Here is a 22692-nt window from a genome sequence, read left to right on the forward strand (position 1 = left end):
AATACCTCTATTAACGTAATGTCTATTTGAGTATTTGAGTGATTTATCTCTACTACCCATGGCTACCCACTGCACACTACCCAGGAATGTAGAAACAGAGCGATACAGCTCATAATATCAAAGTCAGGGTAGTGAACTTCAAAATCTATATCTTAAAACAAACAAAGTGTAAAAAAACAAGAAATGTGAAAATGAAACTTGAGGTAGTAATTAGCATCCTGGTGTGGTGAGCCAGAGCTCAGTGTGTACTACATTTTCAAATCAGTTCAACAACTGCTAAATCAAAAGCCCCAATCAAGCTTTCTATGGCGTTTAATACTAGAACAAAGCTGAACGTTCATTTGTTGGAAATGAGGAGTGCATTAGCCGAACAGTTGATTTTCATTTGAGATGCCAGCTAACGAGGTAACACATAAAAAAAGAGGGAAGACTAAATTGAAAGCCTATGTTTTTTGTCCTCAGTGTGTGTGTGTGTGGGAGGGAGGGGGGGGGGGGGGGGGGTGGAGTGAACACAGGCAATGTAATCATGCAAGACAACATTCCAGGCATGATCACCAGCATACCCCATGAAAGTAAATAAAATGGCTGCCAATATTTTGACTAAGAAAAAAGCTAAGGGGTTTTCAATCTGCCTTGGCCAAATCCTGTCTGTCAAGACGTTGGTTTTCATATGGTTCTAAGGAAAATTAATCGGATGTGGCTTGCCAATGGACGTCCAAGGATACGTGATTGATAATAGGAAAGCTAGCTTCCCTTAAAAGGGAAATAATGATGTTGGGTAATACTTTACATCAACACTCCCAGCGCCGTAATCTCATTAACAATCCAATCTGTCAAATTGGAGTGATAACGATATTCTTGGGCGACAAGAGTTCTAGCGGCCGTGTCAATAACACTAATAGTTAGACGGCGATAAACGTCAGCATGTACGGTGAGGTTAGGAGTGGACCTGGGTTTGAACGACATGTTAGGTTAATTCTTCTGCTTCTAAAGCAGATGCAGCCAGGTACAGTGACACTGTACAGTGGACTGGGAACAGCCTCTGAAGTCCAAAATAGATAGTCAATACTTAATGACTGAGAAAAGGAGGTGTTTTCCACCACAAGCTCTCACAGTCTCGCGTCAGAATTAGACGTTCACACGTTTCTTAAACATCAAATTTCGAAGTTGTTCCAAACGTCAAATTTTGAAATGTTTAGTTACTTTTCTGTGTCGTTCCAAGGTTAAGTTTAGGCATTAACTCCAAATTCTTAAAGTTAGGCATTAACTCGCAATGGTTAAGGTTTGGGATAGGCTTAAAACAAAAATATAAAAAACTAATTTCTATCGCTTGATTTGAACATCCAACCTTTGGAACCAGAGGCAGATACTTATGGCCATCCACAACACCGTAACAAAACCAAAGCCTATTTGAAGATAACAGTGATCACTGCCCCTAATGATCGGTTCCCACGTCATCTCCCGATGTCTGCAGACATGGATGGTTGTTGAATACTGACTTGAATTACAGGTGACCTGCCTAGTTTGTCATTAGCGTCGGCTAATCAACCAGTTACAGTCATTTTAGGCTGGTTATTTTTATATTAGGGAGCATATTAACTAGGCAACTTTTCATTTAAAAGTTTCAATTCGTTAGTCTCCCGTTAGAATGAACGATATTTATCTAGCGATCTATTGATAAGATAGGCGTTTGTCAGTCAAAAAGCGAGCGATGACAGGGAAACGCAGCCTTCTGTCTGTCCTGCCTCCCCGTACAATTTGTGTGCGCTGTGGTTGTTTGCGAAATCCATGACTTAGCCTAATTATTGTTTTCTGGCACATTTATTTATTTTCTTTTGCGTGTTTTACATAGCCAGCCATGCTGAGTCATGGCGCATAGTAGGTCACTTACTGTGCTTTGATTGTCAACTGAACAGCAAGTGTTAACTAGTTTATAAAAGGTGTCGAACTGACTGAATAAAGTGCCCTTCATAAAACATGCAAAGTGGATATATGTCCATAGTATTGCATTGGGACAAGTAAACCAAAATATTTCCTAGGTTTCCTTTCCTAGGATGTCTGGGCTTGCCAAACAGTGACGCTAAAATTAGTGAATCTCGTCTCGTCAGTTAGTGTAGCCTACCGAATCGCATCAGCAAGAGAGAAGTTCATTTGGCTCGCCAATTTGCATAGGCTAATGGTAGGCCTATGCTTTTTGGCAATTATCTGCAGATAAAGTATGAAAATATTCGATGAATAATCATCACTGCAGGAACAATAGGTAGTGGAGAGCCTCATTCTGGTCCAAATATGATAATTAGGGCCTTGACGGAATCCTGGCATTAAAATGGAATTCAACAATATGCAATAATGTACTGACCTTAGTAGGGAATCAACTAAATGTATTGAACATGTATTAAATCGGGGCCAGTTCATCATAAGACATGAATAGAATGCATCAGTGATTTGTAACTTCTGAAGAAGCAACGAGAATGCTCCTGTTTGTTTGTGATGCGGGTGTCTACCACTTTGTGTAGCCGTTCGTGATGAGGATAATGAAAACAGTCTTCTGGTCGACGGAAAGTTTTTCCCAAATACCTTCTCAATTAAATGTTAACTCTTAGTAGCCTATGCTTACATGGCAGAATGATATCATGATTATTTTCATCAATCCTGTGGGTATTTGTTTTGCAAACTCTACCATCATGTGTGCTACATAAAACAAACCATAAACAGCCTCTTGCTAGGTGCACACTTTAATTAAATGGTAACTACACCCAAAACAAAAAAATTCTCAGATTTTTCACAGATCTTAAGAGGTCTCCTGATGTGGTTATTTTTGTTGTTTTCAACAACAAAACAAGTGTGGTTGAGAGCAAAAATCTGAAAAAATAAATAAATAATTGGTAGGTAGAAAAACAAACCTTTCATCTATTTTTCAAGATAATGTGTTCTATTTACGTCATTTTTCTGCTTTAATAAAATACATAATTTGAAGAACAAACATCATTGTGGCAATTCATATCTTGTAGTAAAACTGTAAATAAAACTTTAATCAAGATAAGACAGGTTAAAGGTTTACAATGTTCTCTTACTTAGAAAATAGTCCTGATCATATAGGCCTAGATCTAGACAATAACCAAAACAACTAACAATACAATGAATTCATACATTTTCAGTCATTTAAATTGTAAAGTCATGTCTTTTTCCAATCTGGAAGCTAAACTTGATGAAGTATTAAATCATTTAGCTGTGTATTTCGGGTGGAATCAAGGCATTAGAATGTTCTAGATGCCACCAACAGAGTTCCTTCTGCAAAACAATTTGAGCAGGGACGCCTGGCTGGCAATTTTTTACATTTGGCTGTCCACTATGTACCTGTGGAAAACACTGAAAAGGGCATACAGTAATATACTATGCCTACTTTGTTCTGCAAACAAAAATCCAATGCGAAATCAATGTCAAATGTTGGCACAAACAGAACAGGTAATGACTTCTGGCATCATATCAAGACGCTGATAGAAACAGTCCCTGACAACCTGTTCAATGAAGTTGGAACAGGAACAGCACAATTGTGTAATTCACATCTGCTGGTACAAGCAATAACATGCTTGTACCAGCAGATGTGACTAGTATTCACTCCTATCCCTGTTTGTCAGTGCCGGTGCGATGTGAAGGCGACAGCGGGAACCCTGGTGGTCGCCACTAACCTCGGAATGGTCAACATTCCAATTAGAGGTTCGGTGAAACATGGCTACCCCTCCTCGCCCTCCCTGCTCTGCAGCTCTGGGCTTTAATTGCAGGAGGTCGACAAGCCCAGACAAAAGCATCCAGACTGAGGTAAAGTCTGTCAGGCATAGATAAACACACACACATTTTTACCAAGCCGCATACATTCACAGACAGCCAGACACAGAGACATGAGACACAATTACACACTATTGTGGATGCGTGGGCAAGGTTATCTGGATATCAGAACAGACATTAGTATTCGATTACTTGAGTGAGTGTTAATTTTTAGACTTTTTGTTTTAGGCCTATTTTAACAATGAAAAAGCTTTGTCTAAATTACATTTAATTATCCTTGTGACATGTTTACCTACAAGGATATACCATAACATTTAAAATAAGTAATTTAATAAAAGAAACTTGAAAAGTAGTTTTTATAACAGTGCGTTGAGATACTGCTGGCTATTGATGCGCATTTAGCACTCCAAGCTGCCCTGACATTAGTATGCTATTTTCCCCACTTCAAATAGTAATTACAGGCGCTCACCTAATGTAGTTTCCACTATACCTGACACAGATCAATGCAAAACACTCACCAGAAAAGCTTTTTGTAACAGAATCAGTTCTATCATGGCGAAAATCAGACTTCTCTTTCACTGTTGCTGTTACGCCTCGATCACACCTGCAGCGTAGTTTCGCAAAATGGTACGCAGCATCATCTGGATATGTGTGCAGCAAAAGTTGAACATTCGTCTTCGACTACCAAAAACTAGCTTTACCATTTCTATCAAGCCGTCTAGGCATACAGTTTGACACATACGTTAGATAAATCCAACGTATGCACCACACAGAATGCACTGCAACTGCCTCTGCAACGCAAACGCAGCGTTCCATTGGAAATGAATGTACTTCTGGGCTGTTGGTGTGATCAAGGCGTTAGCCGAAATACCGGAGAAAAGCAGCACTTCTTCTGTTTACCTCTGCCATGAGCATCAAGAGTCAATAGCAAAAACATAGATTTATTTTAGAATTTAGACTATCTGAATATCCCAAAAAATATCATGATATTATTTGAATAGTAAAATAATTTTAAATGCTCCCTAGTGAAATGTGTATAGAAGGGTGCCCAAACTAAAGCTGCAACTTTTTACTTTCAATGCGGCTTGGATATTTCCCATCTTTAAAAAATGCAGTCAAAAACAAAAACTGACAGATTATAGTTATCGTTTTCTTTTCTCAATGTAATGTCTTTGATTAGTTAGACCTATTTGCAAAACAAAACATACTTTTATCCTCAAACAAGGGATCTTATTTCACACATACCATTCTCTTTGAAATACTTAAAGAAAAATTATGCAACAATTGCATGTTTCCCCAATGGAATTACCCAGCCCATGATGCTAAAGGCTTTGAAGGTTGATATGAAAACACTGAATTGTGTTTAATAGGCTAAATAAGCATATCACCGCTGCTTCACGTTGCCCAGAGACACAATTAGAACATAACAAAGGAGGACTAAAAAAAACATTTTCTTCACACCTCACAAGAAATGCTGACCTTTTCTTCATTGAGGAGGTTTTGCACAAGATCAGTATTTCTCCAGAGATGCAGTACTGCTAGAAAACACAGACTTTCCAACACGAACAAACAAACATGAACACACACACAGTGCAGTGCCTAAGACAACTATTAGTAGGATGTAAGACCACTTGCTGTGGCATTTTGTTTGTCTACAGGGACACAGAAACAGAAAGAAAGGAGAGGCAGGGCCAAAACATTTAATTTTAATATTTATGGCTATATTAAAGTCCCCCTTGAAGCTATTGAGCTTTACTAGCATCCCCAGACGAGTGTTAATATCATGACAGCAATCATGATGCATTGCTGTGGTGGCCGCATTTCAATCTACTGTCTAATCTCCCCTCTAGCCTCAAACATCAGGGCTCAATTGTTCATAATTGCCCTTACGATGAACTATGGCACAAACAATGGTGGGGGAAATCAAGAAACCAATTCCCTCCTTAATCCATTATCCCTTTCCTTTCATTAGCTGGGGGCACTTGGAAAAAAGGAGGAATATATCTTTATTTATCCCCTTCTCTTGTTAAAATGTTCATTTTAGCCACGCTGCTTATCAATCCCATTAGCTTTTGCTGAATTGGTACAACCAGCGAGAAAGGAAATGCAGCAAAATAAGCTTAAGGATACACAATCACTCTAGAATGCACAATGTCATGGAAACTTTACACTGCACCAATATGTGACAAACCAAGGAAGGTGTGCCAATGAATACACATATTTAATGTGCTTGGATTAACTACACAGTGGCATACTGTTTGGTTTAAAGGCATTATCGGATTATTTATCTCCAAGTAGACATTATTGATCCTCAAATCTCGTACTGTCTGAAATGGAGACTAGTGTATCTCCTTACCATAACTATGAATAGCTATTCTGCAGTCGGCTGTCATATACTTTTATAGAGCCTCATCGTAAAGGTCTGAACCAAGAGGCACAAATCAAGTACCTGTCAAAAGCATGTTCAACTACTGTCCTGTGCTACTGCCTTCTACCCAATTAGGAGCAAAGAACGCAGGTTGGAATCTATTCTAGGCCCCTAGTCACGTCCACAGTGACATTTTACATTGGCATTCAACATGGAGGACATACAATCATCCAACAGAAATATTCAAAAAGGTAAGTGCCAATTAAAACTGTTGAATAACAAATCTACCTAAATGCTAAAACTATACATGTCAGACAGATCCTCTGTAAGCTGATCTCCATGCATGCTTTTCCAATCTTGACTTGTACAAAACATAATGAATAAATCAATACATTTACTCAAAATACTGACCGAGTAAGCTGAATTGACATAGCATGGTTTGACTGTTGTAGCCTGAGCAAAGCAGGTGCCCTGAATCAGCAGAGGATGTCGCTACATTCCCTAAAGTTTTCATGCCCCTGTGTGTTTGTTTTAAGTAAAGTGGCCGCTTTAATTAACATCAACTTAAGCAGTCATCGTTCCAATTCTTCATCAGCGAGGCACTTAAGCAGCACCCTCTACCCTGGGCACTGGTTCACTCCGTCACTGGGGAGGAACAATGCTCTGTAGAGCCCTGCATGGGCATGAATTATAAGCCTGAGCCCTACCAGGGCCGACAGCTTCTGCCAAATTTAAGGCCTTTCCCTAAACCCGAAATCAGAAATAACTTCCTCCGTTTGTATATCCATTAGCTTCTCAGCTCTGTCTGTCACTCATTCGCTCGCTCCCTGTGCGCAGCTCGCAGCTTGCTCATAGCGGCTCTCTCATAGCAATGGCTCCGCTTGGGCTGCTCTGCTCAATGAAGAGACATGAGAGAGCAGTTAGCGGTTAGCTACTTTTTGTCACTCTAAACTAGAGCTCTGCGACCCCGACGGCCCCGACGTTATACATCGTGTTAGGGCCGGGTAGGGCCTGTTTTTCCATCAATAACTAGGGTACGGGAAGGGCTCGGGTATCACTAAATTTACCACTAATATTTTGAAGCTGAGACATTTGCGCGTGCTCTGCCGTTGGGCTCGGGTTGGGCAGCAGAGCTCTAATGCTCTGTGACCAGAAGGTCTTCACTCTCTGGAAACGAGCCTAACACGGCACCTTTTTCTCGTTTTATTCATCTGGAAAGGCTCACATGCCTAATACTATCTTAACATTCTAGAAACCAAATTCCTTTTCAGACAAAACCAAATCATCATCAAAATCAAATAACCATTTTCTACTCTGCCTTGTGTAACAGTTTAACTTTAGTCCGTCCCCTCGCCCCGACTCGGGCGCGAACCAGGGACCCTCTGCACACATCAACAACAGTCACCCACGAAGCATCGTTACCCATTGCTCCAGAAAAGCCGCGGCCCTTGCAGAGCAAGGGAAACCACTACTTCAAGGTCTCAAAGCGAGTGACGTAACCAATTGAAACACTATTAGCGCGCACCACCGCTAACTAGCTAGCCATTTCACATCCGTTACACTCACCCCCCTTTTGACCTCCTCCTTTTCCGCAGCAACCAGTGATCCGGGTCAACAGCATCAATGTAACAGTATAACTTTACGTCCGTCCCCTCGCCCATACCCGGGCTCCTCTGCACACATCAACAACAGTCACCCACGAAGCATCGTTACCCATCGCTCCACAAAAGCCGCGGCCCTTGCAGAGCAAGGAAAACCACTACTTCAAGGTCTCAAAGCGAGTGACGTAACCGATTGAAACGCTATTAGCGCGCACCACCGCTAACTAGCTAGCCATTTCACATCCGTTACACTTGCTCTCCCCTTCCCCATAATGTTTAGTATTAGCCTTTTGAGTGGTGGATGGGCCTTCATACTCCTGTGTTTATCAAACAAACACACCAACCCCACCCCCAGCCGCCCACAAACACAGTGTTATGGGATTTTTGTGTTTAATGACTAAAATATGTATACATTTGACTTAGATGTTACTGTATGAATGAAACTTATTATAATCATAATGCTGAGTGTAATATGTTCCTTATTAGAAAGAATGGAGTTATCTTCAGACAGGCTGGAATGCTGTGTTACTTACAGGACATTCTGTCTCTACCCAGGGAGGGGAAAGACCTTGGGTTGGTTGCAGATAGTTTAATTTAACCTTTCACGAGTATCAACCCCGTATCCGGGATCACCCCCCACCCCCCCCACACTGATTAGCATCGCTAGCATAGCTTCACAAGTAAATAGTAGCATCTAAATATCATTAAATCACAAGTCCAAGACACCAGATGAAAGATACAGATCTTGTGAATAAACCCATCATTTCTGTTTTTTAAAATGTTTTACAGGGAAGACACAATATGTAAATCTATTAGCTAACCACGTTAGCAAAATACACCATCTTTCTTTGTCCACCATTTTCTCTCTCCACCACTAGCTATCACCAATTCGGCTAAACTAAGATATTGATAGCAACAAACCAAGACAAAAACTCATCAGATGACAGTCTGATAACATATTTATGGTATAGGATAGGTGTTGTTAGAAAAAAGTGCATATTTCAGGTAGAAATCACAGTTTACAATTGCACCGACCATCACAAATCGACTAGAATTACTAGATAGAGCAACGTGTATGACCAATTTACTCATCATAAAACATTTCATAAAAATAGACAAAGCATAGCAATGGAAAGACACAGTTCTTGTGATTTCAGACCATATTTCAGATTTTCTAAGCGTTTTTCAGCGAAAACACAATAAATCGATAAGTTAGCATACCACATGTGAAAACGTTAGTAGAGTATGAATTCAAGGCAAAGGGAGCTATAACGTTATCATCGCCAAAATATATTAATTTTTTCACTAACCTTCTCAGAATTCTTCCGATGACACTCCTGTAACATCATTTTACAACATACATATACAGTTTGTTCGAAAAGGTGCATATTTAGCCATACAAAACCGTGGTTATACAATGGAAATAGTCACAACTCAAGCATCAAAATGAGGGACGTCAGCTTTCAGAGTGATCTAGTTTAATCGAAAGCTAATCATATACTTGACTAAAAAATACAGAGTTGACAGGAATCGAAAGACAAATTAGTTCTTAATGCAACCGCTGACTTACATTTTTAAAATTATCCTTACTTTTCAATACAGGGTTCGCCAAGTGAAGCTATACCAAACAAAATGGCGAAATATGCGTTTAAAATATTTCGACAGAACAACGATTTATCATATTAAATATTGCTTACTTTGAGCTGTTCTTCCATCAGATTCTTGGGCAATGTATTCTTTCTTGGGTTTAATCTTCTTTTGGTCGAAAGATGTCCTTTGTCCGTCTAAATGCCCGCTAACGTTCGACCGGGACCCCGAAATGTGCCCGGTGCTTCACATAGAAATGCATCAAAATCGCACTAAACGGATATAAATTGCTATAAAACGGTTTAAATTAACTACCTTATGATGTTTCTAAGTCCTATATCGAATTAAATTACAGACGGATACATTTTACGTTGATAACCGAGCCTTTGAAAATGGCATCCGGAGGTGTCTTCCTGCGTAAAGGCGAGCGTCGAAAGGGGGGCTACCCTCACTCCTTGGTCCTTTATAACCTCTGAGAGCTACGCAGAAGGCCCATTCCACTTCTCATTGGTTACTGACATCCAGGGGAAGGCGGGTGCAGTTCGTGTCGTTCCATAGGATATACACAGACTTTTAAAACTGATCTGAAATCAGAGCTTCGCTCTCAGACCTTTCACTGTCTGTCATGGATTTCGCTGTAGAAAGAGTTCTGGGTCACCCACAGACATCATTCCAACTTTGTATGAAACTAGAAAGTGTTTTCTATCCAATAGAATTAATAATATGCATATTGTACGAGCAAGAATTGAGTACTAGGCAGTTTAATTTGGAGACGACAAAATGCTAATTCGGAACAGCACCCCCTGTAGTCGCAAGACAGGCTGGAATGCTGTGTTACTTACAGGACATTCTGTCTCTACCCAGGGAGGGGAAAGACCTTGGGTTGGTTGCAGATAGTTTAACAGGTGGCAGACAGTAATGAGGCTGTGAACTGTATTGCCATTGTATTCTAGAGGAGGATGGACATTAAAACCTATGACATCATCTTTATTATATAACCTGATGTAAATTGTACTATGATTCAGTACTCTCGAGAATAAACGCTATTGATTGATTGATTTTAAGACTGGTTTCTGTCCATTTAATGCTGATAATTATCTTACAAATTCTTATTTATGGTCAGAGTGTTTTAATTGAATTGGTTGATAAACATAGGAATTAAAATTCCTTTAACACACAGTGACATGGTGCTAAGGGCCTCGCTCAGTGACAGATACTGGGCGATAACAGTCCACCTGGCCGTGCTGCTGCTCCAGTTTCAACTGTTCTGCCTGCGGCTATGGAACCCTGACCTGTTCACCGGACGTGCTACCTGTCCCAGACCTGCTGTTTTCAACTCTCTAGAGACCGCAGGAGCGGTAGAAATACTCTTAATGATCGGCTATGAAAAGCCAACTGACACTTACTCCTGAGGTGCTGCACCCTCGACAACTACAGTGATTATTATTATTTGACCATGCTGGTCATTTATGAACATTTGAACATCTTGGCCATGTTCTGTTATAATCTCCACCCGGCACAGCCAGAAGAGGACTGGCCTCCCCTCATAGCCTGGTTCCTCTCTAGGTTTCTTCCTAGGTTTTGGCCTTTCTAGGGAGTTTTTCCTAGCCACCGTGCTTCTACACCTGCATTGCTTGCTGTTTGGGGTTTTAGGCTGGGTTTCTGTACAGCACTTTGAGATATCAGCTGATGTACGAAGGGCTATATAAATACATTTGATTTTATTTGATTTTGACTGCTGTTTGGGTGTCCCTGTCTGGTGCTGTGCCCTGGGCACAGGGGTATGACCCAACCAATAGTACAACCAACAGCATGACTACTGCAAGTTAAAGCATTATAACCATCTTTTACATGTAATATGTACTGCATGCATCTGTGTCTTCTGCATGTGTATTCTGTGAATGAAGTGGACATGTTTGACAAGTGTGTGTCATTCTGTGAACGAAGTGGACATGTTTGACAGGTGTGTGTCATTCTGTGAACGAAGTAGACATGTTTGACAGGTGTGTGTCATTCTGTGAATGAAGAGGACATGTTTGACAGGTGTGTGTCATTCTTTCAATGAAGAGGACATGTTTGACAGGTGTGTGTCATTCTGTGAATGAAGTGGACATGTCTGACAGGCGTGTCATTCTGTGAATGAAGTGGACATGTTTGACAGGTGTGTGTCATTCTGTGAATGAAGTGGACATGTTTGACAGGTGTGTGTAATTCTGTGAATGAAGTGTACAGATGCGTGTTTTGAGTGCATCGTGTGCAACTGAGACGTTCCCCTGCCTCCCTGGCATTGACTGATAGCAGATGATACGTGAGCAAAGCTGTGGAAGACTCGGGAGGAGGTTGGCTGCTCTATGGGGCTATTTGTCCTTCTCACCTTTTCTGTCATTTGAAGGGGTGCTGTGCACAGACAGGAGGCTCCAGTGAGTCCAGTCCAGACAATGACAAATGCTGTCCAAAGAGCTGTCCATTTAAATGGTGCTGAAACCTGTCACACAGGCTGAACCTCTGATGGTGCAGAATTTAGTATTAGGTGGTGCCCTTTTAGTTGTGCTGAAATGTGCTATCGGGTGCTGAAATGTGCTATCAGGTGCTGAAATGTGTTAGCGGGTGCTGAACATTTTTAATTAGCCAATAATAGTATATCTGTACCATAGAAACAGATTGGTGAGTTAACCGAACACTTCACAAAGTAATCTACAATAGCCAACAACTGCTGGGGGGTACATTTGCTTGAGATAAAGAATTCACAAATAAAATGTCAGATGAGCAATTTTGCACCACTTGAATGCTGGGTAGCCTACTGTAATCTATGTAATTAAGAAATGACAAATAGATAAATATAACCATCATAAAATAACGTCCCCCGCCTACATATCCATAATCAAAACAATGAATGCTTTGTTGTTCTTTTCAGTAAAGTACCATGTTGAGCCATGTAAAAACGTTGTTTGGCAAACATAAATGATAGCCCGGCTATTGAAGTAGGCAACATTTTTAAACAATGCCTTAGGCTTACAGATAATGATTTTATTGTTTCTGTTAGTGATGCTTCTCAGACGACTGGAAAGGACAACTGTGTGATAGCCTGCAGTAGGCTACATCCTATTTTACCTGAAAATGTCCCACCTATTCTGTCATACACTATATATACAAAAGTATGTGGACAACCCTTCAAATTTGTGGATTCGGCTACTTCAGCCACACGCATTGCTGGCAGGTATATAGAATTGAGGACACAGCTATGCAATCTCCATAGACAAACATTGGCAGTAGAATGGCCTTACTGAAGAGCTCAGTGATTTTCAACGTGGCACCGTCATAGGATGTCACCTTTCAAACAAGTCAGTTCATCAACTTTCTGCCCTGCTAAAGCTGCCCGGTAAACTGTAAGTGTTGTTGTTCTGCAGTGGAAACGTCTAGGAGCAACAAAGGCTTTGCCGTGAAGTGGTAGGCCACACAAGCTCTCAGAATAGGACCGCCGAGTGCTGATGCGCGTAGTGTGTAAAAATTGTCTGTCTTCGGTTGCAACACTCACTATGGAGTTTCAAACTGCCTCTGGAAGCAACTCTGGAAGCAATGTCAGCACAAGCACTGTTAGTCGGGAGCTTCATGAAATGGGTTTCCATGGCCGACCAGTCGCACACAAGCCTAAGATCACCATGCGCAATGCCAAGTGTGGGCTGGAGTGGTGTAATGCTCGCCGCCATTGGACTCTGGAGCAGTGGAACTTGCGTGTTCTCTGGAGTGATGAATCATGCTTCACCATCTGGCAGTCTGACAGACAAATCTGGTTTTGGCAGATGCCAGGAGAATGCTACCTCCCCTAATGCATAGTGACAACTGTAAAGTTTGGTGGAGGAGGAATAATGATCTGGGGCTGTTTTTCATGGTTCGGACTAGGGCCCTTAGTTCCAGTGAAGGGAAATCTTTACGCTACAGCATACAATGACATTTTAGATGATTCTGTGCTTCTGTGCTTCCATCTGTGTGGCAGTTTAAGGAAGAACTTGACTGGCCTGCACAGAGCCCTTACCTCAAACCCATCGAACACCTTTGGGATGAATTGGAACGCCGACTGCGAGCCAGGTCTAATCGCCTAACATCAGTGCCCGACCTCACTAATGCTTGTGGTTGAATGGAAGCAAGTCCCCACAGCAATATTCTAGTAGAAAGCCTTCCCAGAAGAGTGGAGGCTGTTATAGCAGCAAAGGGGGGACCAACTCCATATTAATGCCCATGGTTTTGGAATGAGATGTTCGACGAGTCCACATACTTTTGGTAATGTAGTGAATCTAAATGCTCAGGTCGCGTGCACTGGCCAAGTCAAGGGGCTATCAACGTGCTGCGGATGGGGGGGGGGGGGGGGGGGGGGGGGGGACGCTCCATGACTGACTGAGCACTGCAAAGTGCAGGAAATCATTTTCATCACCCATAACAGCTACTTAATACATGTCCGTGATGGTGATAATCGATTTGAAGGAGGCTAAATGGAGTAGACTAAGGTGGGGGTAGTGACGCTGAAAGCAATCACCTTGAATTACAGAGAAGAGTGACTGATTGGTGTGAGAGCCAGTTGTCTTGCCGCACGCTGCATAGGCTACAACAATTCCAAATATTTAAAATGAAGGGGAGGGGTACACAAAATGATGTGAGAAAATGCTACTTGTGGCGTTACAGTAAATAATTGCAGGCTTCACACAAGATTAAAAAAATCTCATTAATATAGACTACAATTTCAGTATAGGGAATCGCCTAGGCTAATAACATCGGTTGAATGAAAGAAAGCGTATCATTACCTGCTCTTGTTGTTGAGATGTTTTCTGTGCCTCCTTCACCGTAGTCATGTTCCCCTACAGTCAGATCAAACAGCTGCTACACTACAACACAATCACAGGTGCCTTTTTAGAGGTGACCGGAACCAGCAAAGTACCACGAAGGGGAAAAGACATTCAATTTCAGTCGTGAGGGTTGAAGTTGAGAGAGAGAGCTTGAGGTAAGCAATAAGTAGTCTGGGGAAAAAATTCCAGCAAAAAAGCAAGTCTTAATCTGAGAGAACACAGATGATGCTTAGTTGTAGCTGGGAGAAAGTGGGAGGGAGAGAGGTAGAGATAAGGGCTGAGGCAAAGACAGCTACTGCAATTTTCACCGACCGCACCACTTTGATAAATGCCTGGCAACCACCAACGGGCGACTGTGATGGGGGAGGCGAAGAGCAATGCTTGTCCCCCACCTCTTCACACTTATCATATTTTCACGCACACCACCACTACGGCACACACACACACACACACACACACACACACACACACACACACACACACACACACACACACACACACACACACACACACACACACAGAACAACAACAACATTGTCATAATTGATCATCAATGTAGATGTAATTTAGGCACTACAATCATACCAGTTATCTTGCCATTTAGCTCCAATACAAATGAGAGTAAAATAAAAATGGACAAAGCTATCAATGAAAATATGTATATCATGTATTGGAATAAAACAGCTCACATTGACAGCCTATGTAGTGGGGCTTTAATGACAGTGTTGGGTTGGCTGACCAGTCTCTAGAGCTCAAACCATTTCAGCAGCACGGCGCTGTCTGCCTATGCATGCAGAATTGCACTCAAATGGGAGAGGTTATACAGACACGCTTGGTGTTCAAATTGATGACGTATGTCTCGCAGCTGAGAGTCGAGTGTGGAGACAAATGGATTCGGTTCAGTCAGTCGTCCTGACAAGTCTTTCCCAGCCAGTCTATACTGGCTAGCTGGCTACAACAGCAGCACGGCGCTAGTTAAAATAAAGTGATGTTTATTTCGATGGGCAAGGGAGAAATACCTTTTAGTATTGGCCACCATCTGGATTTGGTCAACATCTCCAATTTGTTCCATCCCACTTGATTTTATTTCGAGTAGGATAGCAGAATACACGAGAAATAACTTGTAATATTGGTAGTAACCATCTGGATGTCACCATGATACAATCCACTGCTCAATGGGGAGAGTTTGCGCTGCAACACAACAACACGGAGCACAGTGTCCTTCGCTCCTGCTTGCCGCAGTAAGGAGAGGGAAGTTGCTACACTGAACAAAAATATGCAACATGTAAAGTGTTGATCCCATGTTTCATGAGCTGAAATAAAAGATGCCAGAAATGTTCCATACGCACAAAAAGCTTATTGCTCTCACATTTTGTGCACAAATATATCCCTGTTTGTGAACATTTCTCCCTTGCCAAGATAATACATCCACCTGACAGGTGTTTGATATCAAGAAGCTGATTAAACAGCATGATCATTTCACAGGTACACCTTGTGCTGGGGACAATAAAAGGCCACTCTAAAATGTGCAGTTGCCAGGAATGTCAACCAGAGCTGTTGCCAGATAATTTAATGTTCATCGCTCTACCATAAGCCACCTCCAACATCATTTCAGAGAATTTGGCAGTATGTCCAACTGGCCTCACAACCGCAGACCACGTGTATGACGTCATGTGCGCAAGTGGTTTGCTGATGTCAACGTTGTGAACGGAGTGCCCCATTGTGGCGTTGGGGTTATGTTATGGGCAGGAATAAGCTACAGACAACAAATTGCATTTTATTGATGGCAATTTGAATGCACAGAGATACTGTGACGAGATCCTGAGGCCCATTGTCGTGCCACCATCACCTCATGTTTCAGCATTATAATGCATGGCCCTATGTCACAAGGATCTGTACACAATTCCTGGAAGCTGAAAATGTCCCAGGTTTACCATGGCCTGCATACTCACTAGACATGTCACCCATTACGCATGTTTGGGATGCTCTGGATCGAAGTGTACGACAAAGTGTTCCAGTTCCCGCCAATATCCAGCAACTTCGCACAGCCATTGAAGAGGAGTGGGACAACATTCAACAGGCCATAATCAAGAGCCCGATCAACTCTATGCGAAGGAGACGTGTCGCGCTGCTTGAGGAAAATGGCGTTCACACCAGATACTGACTGGTTTTCTGATCCACACCCCCTACTTTTTTTTAAAGGTATATGTGTCCCACAGATGCCTAACTGTATTCCCAGTCATGTGAAATCCATAGAATGTATTTCAATTTACTGATTTCCTGATATGAAATTGTTACATGTTGCGTTTATATTTTTGTTCAGTATAGATAATGCAGTTAATATATGGGGAGAGTTTGCACTGCAACACAATAACACGCTCCCACTTGCCACAGTAAGGAGAGGGAAGTAGCTAGATAGTGTAGCCAATATTAGGCCAGGGTGACAGTTAAAGTACATTTATTGTAGTGATTATCACCAAAAAAGACTAACGTAAAATTTTTGTAAAAAATAATAGGAAAATAACAATTACTCAGATTAAAATGGAATGATTCTGAACACTCAAGTCCAAATTTCAGCAGACAAGTTTTAAATTCTCCCGGAAGTTTCCCAAGCAGAAACTAGATGGGAAGGGCTCATCCGGACAACTGACTGAATCAAATCCGTTTGTCTCGACTGAACTCTCCCTGCGCAACAAACAAAAAATTATTTGGACACCAGGCGTGTCCGTATGGCCACTCTCCACTCACACACTCACATAATCAGTGGCGATATTAGCATGTAAATCTTGGTGGTGCAAACTCCAAAAAAAGCTTTTAGATGCATGCCAGCAATGCCACTACACAACACAACACCGAACAATACATTAATTGCACTATAACGGCGACAAGCGGTGCCCACAAACTGTTAGGGCCTACATAAAAGTTGTCCCAACAGCAGAGCTTTCTTTTCAGCACCATGGAGTGAATCCTTACCACCGCTACACCTGGCTATCAGCGGAGCCTTGTCTGGCAGCAAAACAGTTCATTCAGGCTCATTTACTGCCTTTTTAAAAAACAAAGCTGATATGGCTGACTTGCTTAAACAAATGTGGTTTCTACTGACAATTGAGATGAACAAACTATGGCATAATGGAACAATGAGCAGATAAGAGGCAATCGGTAATTTAGATTAAGACATTAATGAGCGAGCTAGGACAGACGTAGTCACTTATGAAATGTAGAGCGACAGAATTCAGAACATGGGCCATTCTTACAGTATTCTTCATGTACACCAAGTCAGAACCGTAGGATAAATAAAGGGGGCATATAAGTAGACAATTAAAGCTCTTACAATATTCAATGATTACATTTCTCTAAAACAGGCTATAGGCTTCCTGTGCATCAGCAAGTCAGAACAGTAGGCTAAGTTATGAGGGGGAAAGGGACCAAATTATTAGGGTGAGGATAGGACTGTTGCGGTGCCATATTACCACCACACCGGCGGTCACGAGTCATGAAGGCAGTCAAATTCCACGTGACCATTTAGTCACGGTAATTAGGCTTCTCCAAACTCTGTTGCTGCTGATGGTCATTAGTAGAATACCAACATTGGTACTCAGCACTCTATTGTACCTCTAATCACTCTGACATCAATGCAAATGTAATCGAAAATCTAATCAAACACTTCATGAGAGCCCATGAGCTCATGTTATGCAACATTTCTATAGGCTATTGTCATGACTGTCCATGAGAATCCAAATAGGTCAGATCAGGTTTGCAATGAATAACTTCAATCAGACCCCCTCTCACCATAGAAGGGGGGGACTAGTGGGATGTTAACAACTCACGCTCTGTTGAAAATCAAGAGAGAAGATTGAGAGCACAGGCTTGTGCTCTCAAGATTCACCAAAGGATTTTTTTTATTTAACCTTTGTTTAGCTAGGCAAGTCAGTTAATAACAAATTCTTATTTACAGTGATGGCCGAGGAACAGTGGGTAAACTGCCTTGTTAACTTCTCTAGGATAGGGGGCAGCATTTTCACTTTTGGATAAGTAGCGTGCCCAATTTCAACTTCCTTCTACTCATCCCCAGAATATAAGATATGCATATTATTAGTATATTTGGATAGAAAACACTCTTAAGTTTCTAAAACTGTTTGAATCATGTATGAGAGTATAACAGAACTTATGTAGCAGGCAAAACCTTTAGGTCACTGTCTGTTCAATGAGTTTTCATTGGGATACTAGATTTCTAATCAACCTGTTTGTAGTTCCTACCGCTTCCACTGGATGTCACCAGTCGTTGGAAATTGGTTGAGGTTATTCCTTTGTGCAATGAAGAAGTACGGCCATCTGGAATCAGTGTAACGTTATGTGTACTGTTTGAGAGTTGCGCAAGGCTAGAAAAGTAGCGCTAGTTTGTTGTACTCCTGTATTGAAAACAGATAGACCCATCTTCAATTTGATCGATTATTAACGTTTAAAAATACCTAAAGTTGTATTACAAAAACATATTGGAGTGCCAACAAAAGAAGCTCGTCAAAGGTAAGGCATGATTTATATTTTCTTTCTGCGTTTTGTGTTGCACCTGCAGGGTTGAAATATGCTACACTCTCTTTGTTTACTGTTGTGCTATCATCAGATAATAGCATCTTATGCTTTCGCTGAAAAGCCTTTTTGAAATCTGACATGTTGGCTGGATTCACAACGAGTGTAGCTTTAATTTGGTATCTTACATGTGTGATTTAATGAAAGTTTGATTTTATATAATTTTTTTGAATTTGGCGCTCTACATTTTCCCTGGCTATTGGCCAAGTGGGACGCGTCCCACATATCCCAGAGAGGTTAAGGGGTAGAACAGATTTTTACCTTGTCAGCTTGGGGATTCGATCGAGCAACCTTTCGGTTACTGGCCCAAGGCCCTAACCACTAGGCTACCTGCCAGAATGTTCTTTGTTCCAACAGACTTTTTCCAGCTGAAATTCTAACAACGAATACTGGAACAATATTTCTAACATAGAACTAATGTAATTTTCTTAGTTATTTTGTGACGTCATTAAAAATGTTATAAAGGAAATACTGTAACTTGGAAAGTATACCGACTACATATACGAAGTGTCCATACTCTGCGTTGTGCATGTAATATGAAAAATTATGAGTGTTTTTGTTAAGAGAGGGATGTGATTTGAGAAGCTGTAAGAGAGATTTTTTTTAAAATAACTTTGCACAGTGAGTAATCACCACACTGAGTGAGGTCAGAGAGCGTGTCCGCCTGTCGGAACTGCCCCTTTTGGGAAAAATGTATGAATTTTGTGTTAAGAAAAAACACATTAGACCAGAAAGACGTGAAGCTGCAGCTGCACGTTTAAAGTGGTTTGAACTTTGAATCTCAACACGAGGTAGAGACGATAAACTAATCTGCCGGACAATCACTGGTACGGCTGATTAGCTGTCCTATGTATCTTCGAAAGTGAATTTAAGTAGGACCATCCTGTTACTCTGCTCAAACCGTCGATATGACTGGCTAGCCTATCTTCAAAGAAGCCTCTTCAAGAGAGAATGGAAGGAAAGAGAGATCGCTGGCGAACCCAGGCATTTCACGTAAATACATTCATGATTTCTTACTCAAAGCGGGCGGCGGTTTGTGTGCATATGGTTACTGTGACACGACTCCAGCTACCCTAGTCATAGACTGTTCTCTCTGCTACCGTACGGCAAGTGGTACCGGAGCACCAAGTCTAGGTCCAAGGCTTCTTAACAGCTTTTACCCCCAAGCCATAAGACTCCTGAACAGCTAATCAAATGGCTACCCAGACTATTTACATTGTCGTCGTCGTCCCCCTCCACCCCCTCTTTTACGCTGCTGCTACTCTCTGGAAATGATCTATGCATAGTCACTTTAACTCAACCTACATGTAACCTACATGTACATATTACCACAATTACCTCGACTAACCTGTGCCCCCACACATTGACTCTGTACCGGTACCCCCTGTAAATAGAGTCGCTACTGTTTCACTGCTGCTCTTTAACTATGTTATTTTTTATTTTTTACTTATCCATTCACTTAACACTTATTTACTTAACACTTATATTTCTTAAAATCCCATTGTTGGTTAAGGGCTTGTAAGTAAGCATTTCACTGTAAGGTCTACACCTGCTGTATTCGGCGCATGTGACAAATACATTTTGATTTGATTTTTGATATGGTTAACGTAACAGTCTAATATTTATTTCTCACACAGAATAGGTCAACTTTTGTACTATGGGGGATAGTAGATTGACATAGGCTAGTGCTTTTGCTGTTCGTTAGGCAAACTCATCTTGCTGGCTGACGAAAGTACATTTTAATGTATTTATTTTTTATTTCACCTTTCTTTAACCAGGTAGGCCAGTTGAGAACAAGTTCTCATTTACAACTGCGACCTGGCCAAGATAAAGCAAAGCAGTGCGACAAAACAACAACACAGAGTTAGACATAAACAAACGCACAGTCAATAACACAATAGAAAAATCTATGTACAGTGTGTGCAAATGTAGAAGAGTAGTGAGGTAAGGCAAAAAATAAGCCATGGAGGTGAAATAATTACAATTTAGCATTAACACTGAAATGACAGATGTGCATATAATGATGTGCAAGTAGATAATAGAGATACTGGGGTGCAAAACAGCAAGAGGGAAATAAACAATACGGGGTGAGGTAGTTGGGTGGGCTCTTAACAGATTGGCTCTGTACAGGTACAGTGATTGGTAAGCTGCTCTGACAGCTGTTGCTTAACCTCTCTTGGGTAGGGGGCAGTATTTTCATGTCCCGATGAAAAGCGTGCCCAAAGTAAACTGCTTGTTACTCAGGCCCAGAAGCTAGGATATGCATATAATTGGTAGATTTGTTAAAATAATGTCTGTGAGTATAACAGAACTGATATGTCAGGCAAAACCCCAAGGAAAAACACCCCCCCCCCCAAAAAAATTCAGCCTACCACTATTTTCAATGGCTGTCACTTTTATTATAAGGCCAAGACCTCCCAGATTGCAGTTCCTAGGGCTTCCACTACATGTCAACAGTCTTTAGAAAGAGTTTCAGGCTTGTTTTTGGAAAAATGAGTCAGAAATTGTAGTTTTTCTAGGTGGCTACCATTTTGGCTGTAGTGTTTCCAAGCGCGTGAATGAGAGTGCGTTCTTTGGTATTTTTCTCCGGTAAAGACAATAATGATTCTCCGTCTTAAATTTGATCGTTTATTTAAGTATTAGGGTACCTAAGGTTTGATTATAAACGTTGTTAGACTTGTTTGGAAAAGTTTATTAGTAACGTTTGGGATTTATTTTGTATGCATTTTGATGGAGGGAAACTGGGTGGAATATTATTGATTGAAGCGCGCCAGCTATACTAAGTTTTTATGGATATAAAGAAGGACATTATCGAACAAAATGACCATTTGTGATGTAACTGGGACCTTTGGAGTGCCAACAAAAGAAGATCATCAAAGGTAAGGCATTTATTATATCGCTGTTTCTGACTTTCGTGTCGCACCTGCCTGGTTGAAATATGTTGGTCATGGTTTTGTATGCGGGGCGCTGTCCTCAGATAATCGCATGGTATGCTTTCGCCGTAAAGCCTTTTTGAAATCTGACACAACGGCTGGATTAACAAGAAGTTAAGCTTTATTTTGATGTATTGCACTTGTGATTTTATGAAAGTTAAATATGTATACATCTGTTGTTTGAATTTCGCGCTCTGAATTGAACTCTGTGGCACCCCCATAGGACTACCAGAGGTCCGGACAACAGGCCCTCGGATTTGACACACTGAACTCTATCGGAGAAGTAGGTGGTGAACCAGGCGAGGTAGTCATTTGAGAAGCCACGGCTATTGAGTCTGTCGATGAGAATGCGGTGATTGACAGAGTCGAAAGCCTTGGCCAGGTCAATGAAGACGGCTGCACAGTACTGTCTTTTATCGATGACGGTTATGATATCGTTAAGAACCTTGAGCATGGCAGAGGTGCACCCATGACCAGCTTGGAAACCAGATTGCATAGCAGAGAAGGTACGGTGGGATTCGAAATGGTCGGTGATCTGTTTGTTAACTTGGCTTTCGAAGATTTTAGAAAGGCAAGGCAGGATGGATATAGGTCTATAACAGTTTGGGTCTAGAGTGTCTCCCCCTTTGAAGAGGGGGATGACTGCGACAGCTTTCCAATCTTTGGGGATCCCAGACAATAGGAAAGAGAGGTTGAATAGGCTAGTGCTAGGGGTTGCAACAATTTTGGCAGATAATTTTAGAAAGAGAGGGTCTAGATTGTCTAGCCCAGCTGATTTGTAGGGATCCAGATTTTGCAGCTCTTTCAGAATATCAGCTGTCTGGATTTGGGTGAAGGAGTAGCGGAGGGGGGGGGGGGGGGGGCTGAGATGTTGGCCGGGGTAGGGGTAGCCAGATGGAAAGCATGGCCAGCCGTAGAAAAATGCTAATTGAAATTATTGATTATAGTAATTTTATCGGTGGTGACAATGTTTCCTACCCTCAGTGCAGTGG

The 22692-nt window shown here is 41.5% G+C and overlaps 1 protein-coding gene across 1 annotated transcript in view; it reads right to left on the reverse strand.

The window, feature by feature from the left end:
- Window positions 1-14301, reverse strand: part of LOC120051004 (dipeptidyl aminopeptidase-like protein 6) — a 134145-nt gene extending 119844 nt beyond the window's left edge. Inside the window, exon 1 of the mRNA XM_038997574.1 lies at window positions 14139-14301. Within this exon, the coding sequence (XP_038853502.1) occupies window positions 14139-14186 (48 nt within the window). The 5' untranslated portion in view covers window positions 14187-14301. The remainder of the gene's footprint in view (window positions 1-14138) is intronic.
- Window positions 14302-22692: the final 8391 nt, after the last annotated feature.

Source organism: Salvelinus namaycush, chromosome 7, assembly GCF_016432855.1.
Source record: "Salvelinus namaycush isolate Seneca chromosome 7, SaNama_1.0, whole genome shotgun sequence".
Classification (NCBI taxonomy): Eukaryota; Metazoa; Chordata; class Actinopteri; order Salmoniformes; family Salmonidae; genus Salvelinus; species Salvelinus namaycush.